General features: G+C 37.4%; 1 protein-coding gene across 1 annotated transcript in view; it reads left to right on the top strand.

Annotated features, from left to right (window-relative positions):
* Window positions 1-15,956, top strand: part of THSD7B (thrombospondin type 1 domain containing 7B) — a 699,268-nt gene that overhangs the window by 138,394 nt on the left and 544,918 nt on the right. The window contains exon 2 of the mRNA XM_040645418.1: window positions 8,599-9,409. Within this exon, the coding sequence (XP_040501352.1) occupies window positions 8,599-9,409 (811 nt within the window). The remainder of the gene's footprint in view (window positions 1-8,598; window positions 9,410-15,956) is intronic.

The following is a 15,956-nucleotide window of genomic DNA, read 5'->3' as shown; positions in this document are numbered from 1 at the left end:
ATGGAAATGCCGTGTAGATGATAAGCTGCACCCAATGTGTACAAATTTGCATTATCAAATGATATAGTATGTCTGTGATATGGAGAAAGAATTGATGCCAGGGGTGTAGTGGGGTGGGGCAGTACATGCTAGAAGACCAGTCAAGAGGCTGCCCCTCTCACTCATACAAGAAAAGGTGGTGGTTTGGGCGAGGGTGGTAACAGTGGGGATAAAGAAACATGGACAGATTGGATTGATGTTTAGGAAGTAAAACTGATGGGTGATTGATTGGATTTGCTCCCTTTTAAATAGAATCCTTAGGATGCTCATTAGGCTATATAGGATAAATAGGTATTTCTAGTGTTTCTAGATAGAAAATAATATTGTGATTGTGTCACGGTACTGCTGTTTCTCAGGTATTTTTTCAAATCAGTAACTTGGAAGTTATTTTTCAGATGACAAGAGTCTCAGGTAGTCTTAAAATTGCTGTTTCAAAACTGAAATAATTATTCTTTTTAGAAGAAAAAATTGGATGAACTAGATGTTTTGTCCACCCAAACGTAGCTTCTGTTTTGTTCTCTCGCTTGTTCACCAGTAATATCTGCTTCTAGAGAGAAGATGTATTGAGAAGTAGATCTATTCCATGTAACTGTTAGAGAATTGAAATTACTAAGAAAAAAAAAATATCATCTCAAGTACACGCTAGTGCAATTTTTGTCATAGGCAAAATTAATCCTTGAATTGCTTAATGATAAATAAAATGGATGCCACCCTACCCTTTTGCTTCATGTATTTTTAAAGCTTATCTACGTAGTCCCACCATCGTTGTTTTTCCAGTGAACCTGTAAGGGCAACAGTAAGAAAGGCCTCCTTTATCAAGCCCGACATGTATTGATTATTCACTGTGGAAATAGCACTTTATTCTTTTTTTTCAAGGGGGAGGAGCACAGCTTAAAAATTTCAGCCTCCCAAGTACCTGTTCCAGTTTGCTTCCTGTGAAGTAGAAAGCAAACAAATTTCTGGCCCTCTTCAAGTTTAGTCACTGCCCAAGTGACCAATGAGCTACAGGAGAAAGTCCTGCAGAAGAACATTGTGTGGGACTCAGCTTCACTCTGTTTCTGGCATCCTCTTCATTGCCTTTTCCACTTAACTGATACCAAACAGCTGAGTAAATGATTTTCTTCTGCTTCTCCAGGGAATCTAGAGGGCTTAGCTGAAGCATTTATTGTAAGTAAAGTCAAAGTTGAGTGGAGCCATATTTATGGGATGAGAACACCCCATAAATATCCGTTGACAGATATCAGAGCCCCAGGAGTTCTGGGGCCATACCCGAGCCGTGCCATTGAGCTGAGACCAAGGCACGGGCGAAGGGCTTTAGGCAGGAGGGGAGTGGCTGTGCCCTGAGCCCCTCACACCAGCTGTGCTCAGAAAAAGCCCTCTTCTAAATATAGTATGTCTAATGGGCATTGCAAGGCATCATTTGCTCGAGAGATACGGCTGCTGAAAATAGTTAAATCGTAGTTGTCGTGGAACAGGCACGGAGTAGACAGACCTGGAGAGTCCAATGTCAGGGCTCCTGAGCTGCTTACCTGGTTTATCTTTTATTTAGTTAGTTATTTATTCTTAGAGCGGGGCAGGGGTGGGGGAACGGGAAGAGAGAGAGAGAGAACCTTAAGCAGGCTCCACACTCAGTCCGGAGCCTGACGCAGGGCTGATCTCACGGCTCTGAATTTGTGACCTGAGCCAAAATCGAGTTGGACACTTAACTAACTGAGCCGCCCAGGCACCCCAAGAGCTGTTTACCTGGAGCAGGTTCTTTGACCTCAGGCTTTGATGGTCTCCTCTAGCAAAACAGAAAAATATCAACGATGTACATGTGGGATTGGGAAGATGGTAGGTGTTCAAAAAGTTTTTATTACTATTATTTGCTGGAGTTATTCTAGGGACACATAATTCCTTACTGGTGCTGAGGCTTCATTTGTGCTCTAATCTCCTGACCTCTGCTGGTTCTTTATGTTCCTGAACAGTAGCTTAGTCCGTGTTCTCAAGCATGCAAAGGCAGGAAGGATCCCGTTTCACCTAATTGTGAAGAGCCCCAGGGAAGGGCTCCAGGTGCGGGAGACTGAAAACTATCAGCATTCACAGGAAGTTCGTTGCTTGTGTTATATGTGTCTTTATGTAATTTCTGCTTATTTTTATATTTTTCCTCCTTTCCCTTCCCCACATCTTGGATCCCAACCATTTATGGAATCCTTATTCTTCCCTTGCAGCCTTAGGATGTTACAATGAAGCTAGCATGATATAGTGTAAAGATCACAGTACTGTCTGGAATAGAATTCTCCATCCCATTTCTGCTCCAAGTGACTGTGTGACCATGGGCAGCTCATTGGATTTGTCTGGGCTTCTTTTTCTCTTCCAGAAACTGTGGGCTGTCACATTACCTGGAATTCCATTCGCACATTTGAGGCACTTAGCAGGCCGTAGGTTTTAGTGATCTGAAAGGACCCACTTTATGTCAGAATGCAGTGAAGAATATGAGGCTTGAGATTTCCTTTTAGGCTTCAGAATTTTTAGAAAGTAGAATTCAAGCCAGAAATATTGATAAACAATTTTTAAAAGGTGGTTTTCTGTCTCTGTGGTGTTTGCATTAGCTGATGAGTCCTTCAGATATATTTCTAATCTGCTTTGCTGTCAAGCTACTTTTAATGGATGTTCTAGCCACTGGCAACTAATAATTTGTAATCATAAATGATAAGTAACAGAGGCACTTTGCTTTTCAGTCAGAGGCATCTGTCCACAAAGATGAAATGGACTTAGATCGTGCTGTTAGGTGTCAAACTAAACACAATCATACAGAAAGAGCCTGGAATATTAGTAACAATGCTTATGCTTTCTGGAAGTGTAGATATTCAATCCGAATGCTCTGTGGTGTCCTTGCATGGAATCATAAACTGTCTTCAAAAGTAAATCTTTGTACCTATGAAAATGAAGTTACATTCGGTAGCTCTGCACTGTTGCTGTTAAAATTTTCTGAGGAGTTTTATTGGAATACTTCAGCACACATATCCTCAGACCACAAATATGTTTTGAAAATAGTTTTAGTGTTAATAAAGGATTTTTTTTGGTTCTTGTAAAAAGGGCAATGTAATTTTTAAAATAAAATACATTATGGTTTAAATTTTTTCTCGTTTAAACTTTTTTTCCATGTTTTTACATTTTCCATGTTGTGTTTCTATTGATATCCAATGCATAGCTCAGTTATATATATATATGTAAAATATGTATACTGTTTATATATATAACGAACAGGTTTTCTCTGTGAGTTTAGGAAGTACTGCATGGCTTTGAGCCTCTACTGCTAGTAGGAGTTACTAATTAACGCGATAGATTCAGAAATGTAGACTTGAAAATGGCCCTCTCTTCTGGCTTCTGTGAGTGTCCCTCTGCCTCCAGTGGTCCTCTCAATTTCTGGTTTGCTGCTTCAGGTCTAATGAGCTCCAGGAACCAAAACGTTAAAATTGTTCAACTGTGTAGCAAGTAAGTGTAGATAGATCTGAAGGAGAGACCAAATGTCCTCTTCAGGAGCAAAATTACATTTAGCACACAGATTTTGTAAAAGATACTATGTGTCTCATTTATTTTTATATTTCCAGAGTCTAATACACTACTTGCCAAGTAGTAGCTAATGAGTAATTGTTATTTTAGTGAATGAATGCTCAGATGCTACTCTTTTCTCATTCCTTGGGTTCTTTGATATATTTTAGAAAGTGTGATTCTTAGATATTTGTCCACTGTGCAAGGGAAGCATGACTTTAATTACTCCACGGTTGATGTGAAGGCTTTTTAAGAAGCGGAAGCTACTACATAAATTTCAAGCTATTTCTTGGAGGTGAGGCATCTTACCAGTTAGTGTTGTTTTATTTCACATTTGGTTATGTTGAGGTTTATGAGTGCTTTGGTATAGTAATTATCCACAAATAATTTGGTTAAGATATTAAAGCTTTGCATTGACATTCCTGTCATTCCTCAACCCCATTGCCCAAGTTAAAAATAAAGCAATGTCAGGATAATAAAAGCTGTGGTTGAAAAAAAATGCACAGTAAAATAAACATCTTTTCCTGTTGGATGAACGGCATTGTCAGGGTTGCTGCCTCAAACAGTGGCAAATGCTCTGTGAAAGCCAGCATGTGTTTATTCTCTCTGACCACTTGAGTTCCCTTTTTCCTTTGTTGTAGGCATTTTCATGACTGCCACACCTGAAACATAGGCATCCAGCAGGTCGGCTTCAATATGATGATTTAGATTGGGAGATATATTCATCTCAACCAATTCACTTAAGGCTAACTTAATTAAGAGAATAAAATGTGCCAGCACTTTTCTGCTTCTAGGGGAATATTACATTAGAACATGCACATATTTGCACTTTCTGCAAAAACACAGGCAGAAAAAAAAAAGAAAGAAAGCGGAATCACAGTCTTATATATGAATGTGACCCAAGAATTCATCCATGCTACCCTTTCACGTCCAGAGATTTTACTTCTAAACCAAAATGTTAATGTGTTAATTAAAACTGATGTGATTTCAAAGATTTAGCAGTTTATTCCAAAGTAACTGGGCTTGTTGCACAGAAAAGGTAGTAACTTGCAGGCGGATGATGTTTTTATATAATGTTGGTCCAGGTAAACAAGTACTGAATTATTATTCCTATTATACCACTGAAATATTTTCTGAGAATGTAACACAGCATGAGTTTTAGACTCATACTATGTCTAATTAAACTTTTAATCCTTTACTGGTTCAAAATTTTGTTTTATTTGTATTACTTGAGACCTGTTTTCAATTAAGAAATACCAAATGTGGAGCACCTGGGTAACTTAGTCAGTTAAGTGTCTCCTTCGGCTCAGGTCATGATCCCAGGGTCTTGGGATTGAGCCCCAAATCAGGTTCTCTGCTCAGTGCTCCCTCTCCCTTTGTCCTTCCTCCCACTCAGTCTCTCTCTGTCAAATAAATAAATAAATAAATACAATCTTAAAAAAAAAAAAAGAAATAGCAAATGATTGATGTTTAAAAGTTTACGTTTCTTTAGATTATTTATCTCAGATATATATTGTGACCATAATCTCATTTTATGTATGTGGAAAGTTTAAAGGTGATATTCATTTTCTCCATGCAACTGCTCAAAACTTTAATATGTTCTATTTCTCTACTTGTTCAAGTGATACAAGATTTCTCAAACTGTAGTTCACATTTTACTTCAATATGCATGTTTTCTGAAATGGCAAAATCCCTCAGGGCTATGTGATTTTCACTAGTGTGTGTGTTTAAAGTTCATAGGCAAACACAGCTGAATAAATCATGGAACACATTTTCTCTGCATGCCTGAGAAATGCAAATTGTTATAGGTCAATTGCTGAGAGGTCTTGTCTCCCTCTTGTATATCTTGTTTGCAATTTGTTTTTCATTTATTCCAAGCGTACACAATTCACTTTATATTTGCTAGTTACTTACATGTTCAGTTGTCTGCAAAGTTTGCTTTTAACATGAGGAGAAACTATTCTCCCCCGACTATGCCTTCCTAAATGTACTGACTAATGCTTATCAACATTTCCAGGGCCAGGAGGGGGAAATCATTGCTCACATACCACCTTGATTACTTGTACTCATTTTCAAAGGAATATTAACTAACAGATTGGAGAGATCATAGCTAAGCTACGAAACAGATCTATCCACCTTGTGATGTTAGGATCACATATACCAATGCACACCCTGGAAGAGACTCTTTTCAAATGCAGGGCAAGAGCCCATGCTTAGAGTCTCACAGATCTGGAGTCCCATTCTAGTCTACCATGTACTAGCTGTGTAACCTTAGATGTGCTTTATAACTTCTCTGAGCTTCATTTCTCTAAATGATAAAATAAGCATTCTAGCCCCATGTCAGAGGACTGTTGTAAGGATAGGAAGGAACTGGGCATATCACTAGTGGTGTATGACAAACCAGCTCTCAGTTTGTTTGTTTTTAATGTCTTGATTTGCCTTGATTTGTAGTGTGGTGTAAATACTCTCATCATGGTTGATTTCAAACTACGAATGATTTAACAACCACCTGGTAAAATTCTTGAATATGTAACAGCCCTCTGGTACCATCCAAACCCAGCACAGCACAGCTAGCCCTTAACAAATGGTGAGAATTACTTCCTAATAATTGTATTTTGTCTTCCATTGATCTAAGAAAATTTTTACTGTTTGGTGCATTTCTATATAAATGGAGAATGTGAAAGCTAAGGGAAGAATAGTAATGTATAAGGTTTAAAAAATTAATGATTTCAAATAACAAAGAAGAGCTACCGTAACAATTTTGAGAGTAGGTGAAAAACTTACAATAAGAAGGAAACATTTTAATAAGAAAATGTGTTAGTAAAATGCTTTAAAAGTAAGAATAAAGATCACTTTGTAAGATGTTCTAGATGAATTAAATTTAATATTAGCTTTTTTCAGATTGGTTAGAAATGGTTTGATTCTTCTGGTCTTACGTTCTTTACACAAAAAAGTCCCAAGAGGAAAATTGTGTGTATTTGATACCTTAACAAATAAAAGATAAGCAGACAGCCATTATTTAAAAACCTACTACTTTCAAAAAGAGCTTTTTTCAGTTTCATCTAGTAGCTATTTTATATTATTCAAAACTGATTTTAGATTTTAAAGTTTACTATAGGGTTATATTTTTGGAAGTATTTCTTTACTGAGTAACCATGGCAATTTTTTTTTTCAATAATGAAAATTTGCATGCATGGTCTGACATGATAGACAAGGGATGGCATACTTGAACTGAGATTGCTCTAGAACATCTGGACACATGAAGCCTGTAAGTGACTTTCATGTAGCAATGAACATCTCAATTTACAAAGCACAAAATTGTGGGTGATCGAGGAGAAAATTACGAGAATTGCGGGCAGTTGATAAAATCAGCTTGTGCTGAGAGTACCATTTTTTATGTGTATTTACTGTGCCACGAGCAGTCCGTGCTGGGACACCACACCTGGGAAATGTGTGGACAAACTCAAGGGCATTTCTGTGAGTAAAAGCTGACTTCCTCCAATGAAACTCCTCTGTCCGTTTCAGCAAGAGGAGGCTCCAGGATGGGAGCACTGAAAGGACATGAGGGTATTTTCTATGTTAATCTCACTTATAAAGTGACAGAGGCCACGGGCACGGTAGCTCTACATATCCAGACAAGGTTGTGAGGAAGAACTGGGTAGACTGTATGTCAGAACCCCAAAACTGATGTCTTGCTAAAGTGAGAGATCCTCACTGCAGCATGTGGCCGCAAAAGGAAATACCCATTTCTGCGGGGTTGTATATGTCTCTTCCTAAGTGCCATGTGACTCTGTACACATTTCCTGTTCCTAGAGATATAATGGATGTGCATGAAAACATATTCCATGAAGTTTTGGGTGTTTGATCAGATTTGGGGAAAGAGGGAAAGGATGCGCCTTCTTTCTCTTACCTAAATCAATTAAAATGTTTCTCAGGCTGTGAATTGCCTTTATTATCACAACCTAGTGCAGGGGCAAAGGTTACATGGTTAAGCCCGTAAAGTTTTCTCAGGTTCATGTTACAATTAAGTAAAGTGAAAGAGAGGAAAGTATTCTTTTCCCATTGACACAAAACATGATTACTTGCCATCCTTATGAAACATTATATCGTCAGCCTTCTGGATGAGGCTGCGGGTTAGATACAAAACAATGTGAGAAACATCAAAGGACGCTCTTTTATCTGTCCATTTCTTTGTGGGACTCTTTCCCATGAAAACATATTCATTAATTAAAAGATTTGGTGTATTACAAACTAATGTTGGAAGCTTGACCCAGAGTCAGTACCTATGAGAAGTCAAAGTATGTATATTTCAGGGATCTGAGGGGCAGAATTTCCATAAGAAGTTCAATGGTGCTGCTGCTGTTTTTAGTATATCCTCTCCCATCAGATATTTTGTTTCATGCAATTCACTCTGCAAGCAAAATCCAAAAGCGGGGACACCTATTTAACAAATGGAAGTATATTTTAGGTACTTTGTCAGGTTATTTATTTTTTTAAAACACATTTCTCTTCTGAGCCACCTGCAGTAGCAGTATTGAGCTGAAGGCTTGGAAACATGTAAACTCCTACTTTATTAAAATCCTGGGTTTAGGGCTTTTCTTTTGGATTGAAACATTGTTTAACTAGAAAGTATTAATATTGAGTTAGATATATAGGCTTTGGAACATAATGATTTTAATGATACCTATCATTTATTAAGTGTGTACTGGCACCACATTGTACCACTGATCTCAGAACAGCCCTGCAAGTCAGTGCTTTTATTCTGTCTCTTACGTAGTTAAGGACACCAAGGCTCAGAAAGTGGAATTAACTCGTCCAAGTTGACCTCGCTGGTAAGAGACGGAGTGGGGATTTCAACAAAGGCAAACTGATCCAGCCTCCACACTCTTAACGGCCAGATTATATTGTCCCCTTGAACCCATAATTTCATACTGGTTGTGTTGGGAAGTGGGCAAATTGACCCATTTTTTGTGTGGATGGCGGCATGGGATCTCTGAGTAATTGACGCCCATCTTTTGCCCATAGGCCCCTGGGGAAGGTGTACGGGAGACTGTGGACCAGGTGGAGTGCAGAGTCGCGCACTGTGGTGTTTCCACTTGGAAGGGTGGACGAGTCACCTGTCTAACTGCGATGAGAACAGCAGGCCTCCAAAGGAACGAAGCTGCTTCCGGGTGTGTGACTGGCACAGCGACCTCTTCCAGTGGGAGGTCTCTGACTGGCACCACTGCGTGCTCGTTCCTTCCAGCCCCGGCCCAGCCAAGCCTCGGACCGCAGAGTGCGTGACGGCGCAGCATGGGCTGCAGCACCGGACTGTGCGCTGTATTCAGAAGTTGAACAGAACCAGGGTTGTAAATGAAATATGTGAACACTTTGCCCCTCAGCCCTCCACGGAACAAGCTTGCCTCATTCCCTGCCCCCGGGACTGTGTTGTATCCGAGTTCTCACCGTGGTCCGAGTGCAGCAAGGGCTGTGAGAAGCGATTGCAGCACAGGACCCGGGCGGCCATCGCTCCCCCTCTCTATGGCGGGACTCAGTGTCCCAATCTGACGGAGTCCAGAGCCTGCGACACTCCCATTTCCTGTCCTCTTGGCGAAGAGGAATATACTTTTAGCCTTAAAGTAGGACCATGGAGTAAATGTAGACTGCCTCATCTTAAAGAAATTAACCTAAGCGGAAGAACTGCTCTGGATTTTAGCTCTGATTCCAAGGAACGAGTCGCCTTTCGACCTCAAAGTTACAAGCCGCATCCCATTTCCAAGCCCTGGGACTTAGAGATAGGTTATCAAACCCGGCAGGTCTGGTGCACCAGAAGTGATGGAAAAAATGCTATGTTAAGGTAAGGAGGACTTCAAGTGTTTTTATCTTTGATTCACCTATATATTTTACAATGTAATTTTATAAGGTTTGTTTATGATTCCCTACAAAAGGAAAGTTATAACCAGGTTGGGATTTGGATTTTTAGAAGTTTCATTGGAGAAGTTTTCAATTTCAATTATGAATATTTCAGAGTATAGACCAGGCAGAGCTCTGAATTCTTGCAATTAGTAGTGCAACTATATAGGATAAAGCATATATTACCACGGTTTATCAAACTATCAACCAGTTTACAAAAATAGTTTATCATTTTTCATAATATTCAGGTTTTTTATTTGTTTTTGTTTACTTTTGTTTTCATGAGTAAGAAGGTTCTCTAACATTTTAGTTGTAGATTTTTTTTTATAGTAGTAATAATAGCAGTAAGTTAATCCAAGAATACTTTCTTTGGCATTGATTTGAAAAAAAATATTACCTTGTTCAGCAATAAACAGAATTACAAGCCTATAGAGGGAATGGACTACAACTTTTAAAAAGGTTAGTTTAGGCTTAAAAATTATTTGTAACTGTTTTACTTTCAGTTCTAGTACCAAAAAATCATGACCAAAGTATATAGACGTATGTTCAAAGTCGTATTTGTTTAATTTTCCCCCAGAAGGTCTTAAATGGAAACACTGGTATATTACCAAGTTTTTCCAAATTTAAATGCCTTTCATGAGTACTTAAATAACAAAACAGTGAAACACTTGTCCCTAGAATTAATCATTATCATGAGTTACTGTTTTCTTGGAATCCACAGCTGGCTGGGAGAGGCTCAAAAGACTACCTCTGCTATTCAATAACAAAGTAATGTGATGATTTTTTTTTTTTTTTATTTTTCATTTGACTTCACAAATGAGCATATTTTATCTTTGATGCTTCATTCTGATTTATGCCATATGCAATTGGCAAGTCCATTGAAGAGTGATTTTCTGTCTTTTATTGCCTGCCTCTGTGAAGCCCAAAAGATTAAGCAGATGATTTGGGTGAATATTGTTTGAATGTGTATGTGGGATTCTGTAAAGACATTGTTTTCTTAATATTCCAGAGAGTGTTTTCATTTTTAGCTTGCTTGTTTTTGCTATGTTGTTGTTGTTGTTTTTAATTAAGAGACTTTATTTTTTAGAGAGGTTTTAGATTTACAGAAAAATTGAGTGGAAAATAGTTTCCGTATACCTTCTCATTACTCCCCTCCACATGTACAATTTCATACATACATCTTGCATCAGTGTAGTGTACTCGTTACAATTCATGAGCCATATCAATGTAATACTATCGTGCATAGTTTACGTTAGAATTCACTGTGTTGTCCATTCTATGGGTTTGGCCAAGTGTATAATGATATGTATCCGCCATTACTGTATCATATAGAATCGTTTCACTGCCCTGAAAATCTGTGCTCCTCTTATTGATCTCACCTTTCCTCTTCCCAGTTCTGGTCCCTGATGTTCAATGATCTTTTCACTGGTTGCATAGTTTTATCTTGTCCAGAGTGTTGTATAGTTGGGATGATACAGTAGTTAGCCTTTTCTTATTGGCTTCTTTTGCTTAGCAATATGCATTTAAAGTTCCTCCACGTGTATCCATGGCTTGATAGCTCAGTTCTTTTTATCACTGAATAGTATTTGTTGGTTTACAAACTACCCCCCACCCCCACCCCTTATACACAGGGCAGGGAGAGACCAAAGAAAGAGGAGACTGCTCCAGATTGGTAGATGACATTTTAATAATCAAGAGAACTTACTTATGGGGCTTGTTTTAGGTGGCTGCAAAATGAGTAGATCTCTGTACCCACCTGCCAAATCTTAAAAGTTTATATAGATGCCTTCATGGGATCCAGTCACGTATATCATCTAGATGGTCTCAAAACACGTTACTCCCTTGAGGCTATGTCCTTGGAGAAGCTCCCACTGTGTGCAGGGCATATATTCCAAAGATAAGGGAGGGAGTGAGGAGCCTCCAGTTGCCCAGGTCCTGCGCAAGGTCAACTGGTAGTCATATCCTCTTGATTACCTCCTCCACCAGTATTCCATTGTATGGCTATATCACAATTTGTTACCCATTCACCTGTTGAAGGACATCTTGGTTGCTTCCAAGTTTGGAAGCTATAAATAAAGTTTCTATAAACATTCATCTGCAGATTTTTGTGTGAACATATGTTTTCAACTCATTTGGAAAAATACCAGTGGGCACATTCCTGTATTTTGTGGTAAGAGTTTGTTTAGTTTTGTTAGAAACTGCCGAACTGTCTTCCAAAGTGGCTGGATCATTTTGCATTCCCACCAGCAATAAATGAGAGTTCCTATTGCTTCACATTCTGGCCAGCATTTGCTATTGTCAGTGTTTTGGATTTTGGCCATTTTTTAATAGGTGTGTAGTGGTATCTTGTTTTAATCTGTAATTCCTTAATCACATATGGTGTTCAGCATCTTTTCATATGCTTAGTTACCATCTGTTTATCTTCCTTGGTGTGAGGGGTCCAGATCTTTTGCCTATTTTTTGAGTTGTTTTCTTATGGATGAGTTTTACAAATTCTTTTTATATTTTGGATACCAGTCCTTTATCAGATATGTGTTTTGAAACTGTTTCCTTCCAACTGATGGCCTGTCTTTTCATTCTCTCAAAAGTGTCTTTCACAGAGAAGAAGTTATTTTGTTTTTTTTTTTTTTTAATCTTAATGAAGTCCAATTTATCAGTATTTCTTTTGTGAACTATTTTTTGGTGTTCCATCTAAAACAAGTTCTTTAAACCTAAGATCAACTAGATTGATCCTATATTGTTTTCTAGGGGTTTTATAGTTTTACATTTTACATTTAGGTCTATGATCCCGTCTAATTCTTGTGAAAGGATAAGGTAGATGTCTGAATTCTTTTTTTTTTTTTTTTTTTTTTTTGCGTGTGGATATTCAGTTTTTCTAGTATCATCTGTTAAAAAGACTCTCCTTTCTCTTGAATTGCCTTTGCTCCTTTGTTAAAGATTATTTGACTGGGGGCGCCTGGGTGGCACAGCGGTTGAGCATCTGCCTTCGGCTCAGGGCGTGATCCCAGCGTTGTGGGATCGAGCCCCACATCGGGCTCCTCTGCTAGGAGCCTGCTTCTTCCTCTCCCACTCCCCCTGCTTGTGTTCCCTCTCTCTCTGGCTGTCTCTATCTCTGTCGAATAAATAAATAAAATCTTTAAAAAAAAAAGATTATTTGACTGTATTTATGTCAATCTATTTCTGGGCTCTCTGTCTTTATTCCATTGATTTATTTATCTATTTGCCAGCGAAACAATGTCTTAAATACTGAAGCTGTATAGTAGTCTTGAAGTTGGGTAGTGTCAGTCCTCTGAATTGTTCTTTTTAAATATTGTATTGACCTGGGCCTTTTGTTTTTTCATATAAACTTTAGAATCAATTTTTTCAATAAACAAAATAATTTGCTGAGATTTTGATTGGGATTATTTGTAGTGTATGGAGCAATTTGCAAAGAAATAATATCTTGATAATATCGAGACTTCCTCTCCATGTACCTGGAATATTTCTCCATTTATGTACATCTTTGATTTCTTCATTGGAGTTTTATACTTTTTATCATGTAAATCTTATACATATTTTATTAGATTGATACATAAGTATTTCATATTTTTGGTGCTAATATAAATGTATTGTGTTTTTAATTTCAAGTTCTAATTTTTTCTTGCTAATGTACAAGAAAGCAATTGACTTTTCTATATTAATCTTGTATTCTGCACCCTTTCATGATCACTTACTAGTTCCAGGACTTTGTGTTGTTATTGTTGATGAAGATTCTTTGGGATTCTCTGTGTAGACAAGCATATCATTTGTGGGCAAAGGAAGTCTTATTTCTTCCTTTCCAATTTGCAGTCCTTTCATGTCCTTTTCTTGTCTTACTGTATTATCTAGGACTGTCAGTATGATGTCAAATAGAAGTGATGAGGATGGACATCCTTGCCTTGCTCCTGATCTTAGCAAGAAAGCATCCGGTTTCTCACAATTAAGAATGATGCTAGTCGTAGGTTTTTTGTGGATATTCTTTTTTTTTTTTTTTAATATTTATTTATTTGAGAGAGCGAGAGAGCAGGAGCATATGCGTGAGTGCAAGCAGGGGGAGGGGCAGAGGGAGAAAAACTCAGGCAGAACCTGTCAGGGGGCTCAAACTCAAGACCCTGAGATCATGACCTGAGCTGAAATCAAGAGTTGGATACTTAGTTGACTGAGCCACCCAGGCAACCCATGGATATTCTTTATCATGTGGAAGAACTACCCCTATGTTCCTAGTTTGCTGAGAATTTTTGTCATGCATTGGTGTTGGTTTTTGTCAAGTGCTTTTTCTGTATGTATAGATATGATTGTGTAATTTTACCTTAGTCTGTAGATATGTTAGATTGTGTTAATTGATTTTTGATTGTTGAACCAGCTTTGCATACCTGGAATAAATTGCATTTGGGTATAATGTAGTATTTTTTTTTATGTGTTGTTGGGTATTATTTGTTAATATTTTGTTGAGGATTTTTGCACATATGTTTATAGGAGATATTGGTATTAGTCTTCTTTTCCTATGTCTTTGCATGATTTTTGGTAATAGGGTAATGCTGGCCTCATGAATGAATGGGGAAATGTGTACTCTGCTTTGGTTTTCTGAAATAAATTATAGCAAATTAGTATAGTTTTTTTCTTCACTGTTTGGAAGAATTCACAGTTGACCCATTGGGGCTTGGTGTTTTCTGGTTTGGCAGGTTATTAATTATTGATTCAATTTCTTTAGTATATGGACACCTATTCATATTAAAGATTTTTCATTGTGTGAGTTTTAGCAGGTTGTGTATTTCAAGGAATTGATCCATTTGTCTAATTTATCAAATTTGTAGGCATAGATTTGTTCATCATATTCCTTTATTATCCTTTTAATGTCCATGAGATCATTTTTGATGACCTCTCTTTTATTACTGATATTAGTACTTTGTGTCTTCTTCTTGTTCTTGTTCTTGTTCTTGTTCTTGTTCTTGTTCTTCTTCTTCTTCTTCTTCTTCTTGTTCTTCTTCTTCTTCTGTTTCTTCTCCTTCTTCTTCTTCTTCTTCCTTCTTCCTTCTTCCTTCTTCCTTCTTCCTTCTTCCTTCTTTCTTCTTTCTTCTTCTTTTTTAATTTAGTTAACCTGGCTAGAGGCATATCAGTTTTACTGATTGTTTTTGAGAACCAGCTTCTGGTTTCAGATATTTCTCTACCGATTTTATGCTTTCAGTTTTGTTGATCTCAGTTCTAATTTTTATTATTCTCTTTTGCCTACTTTGGATTTAATTTGCTCTTCTTTTTCTAGTTTTCTAAGGTAGCTTAGGTTATTGCTTTTAGGTATTTTCCTTTTGCTCTACTATGTGAATTCAGTGCCATAAATTTCTTTCTAATCATTGCTTCCACTACATCCCACAAATTTTAATAAGCTGCATTTTTATTTTCATTCAATTCCAAATATTGTTTAACTTCTCCTGTGACTTCTTCTTTGACCCATGCATAATTTCAGAGGGTGGTGTTTAATCCCCAAGTATTTGGGGATTCTCTAGCCATCTTTCTGTTATTGATCTTTAGTTTAATTCCGTTGTGTCCTGAGAGTATACTTCGTATGATTTCTGTTCTTTTAAATTTGTTAAGGTGTGTTTTATGGCCTGGAAATGTGGTCTATCTTGGTGAATGTTCTGTGTAAGGTTAAGAACGATGTGTCTTCTGCTATTGTTAGATAAAGTATTCTATAAGTGTCAATTATACCCAGTTGATTGATGGTGCTGTTTGGTTCAACTATGTCCTTACTGATTTTCTGCCTGCTGGATCTGTCCATTACTGATTGAGGGGTGTTGAAGTCTCCAACCGTAATAGGGGAGTCATCTGTTTTTCTTTGCGGTTCTATTGGTTTTTGCCTCACATATTTTGATGTTCTGTTGGTCGGTTCATAGACATCAAGGATTGGTATATCTTCTTGGAGAATTGACCCCTTTGTTGTTATGTAATGTCTCTCTATATCCCTAACAGTTTCCTTTTTCTGAATTCTGATTTGTCTGAAAATAATATAACTACTCCAGCTTTCTTTTAGATTACTTTTAGCATGCTATGTATTTCTCTGTCTCCTTATATTTTAATCTACCTATGTCTTTAAAGTGGGTTTCTTGTGGATAATATAAGTTGGGTCTTGGGTCTTGTTGATTTATCTACTCTCATAGTCTCAGTCTTTTAATTGGTATATTTTTAACATTGACATTTAAAATGATTATTTATATAATTGGATTAATATCTATTACATTTATTGTTTATTGGCCTGTTCTTTGTTCCTCTTTTTTACTTCCTTTGTTTTTTCATCTCTGACTTTAATTGAACATTTTGTATTATGCCATTTTGTCTCCTCTCTTAGCATATCAGTTATAGTCTCTTTTCTTTACCTTTTTCAGTGGTCACCCTAGAGTTTTCAGTGTAAATTTACAACTAATCCAAGTTCACTTTCAAATAAAACATACCACTTCATACATAGTGCAAGTGTCTTGTAA

Source organism: Ursus maritimus, unplaced genomic scaffold (assembly GCF_017311325.1).
Source record: "Ursus maritimus isolate PB19 unplaced genomic scaffold, ASM1731132v1 scaffold_1, whole genome shotgun sequence".
NCBI classification, from domain to species: Eukaryota; Metazoa; Chordata; class Mammalia; order Carnivora; family Ursidae; genus Ursus; species Ursus maritimus.
The sequence above is the reverse complement of the archived record's forward strand: the minus strand, read 5'-3'. Positions and strand labels throughout refer to the sequence as shown.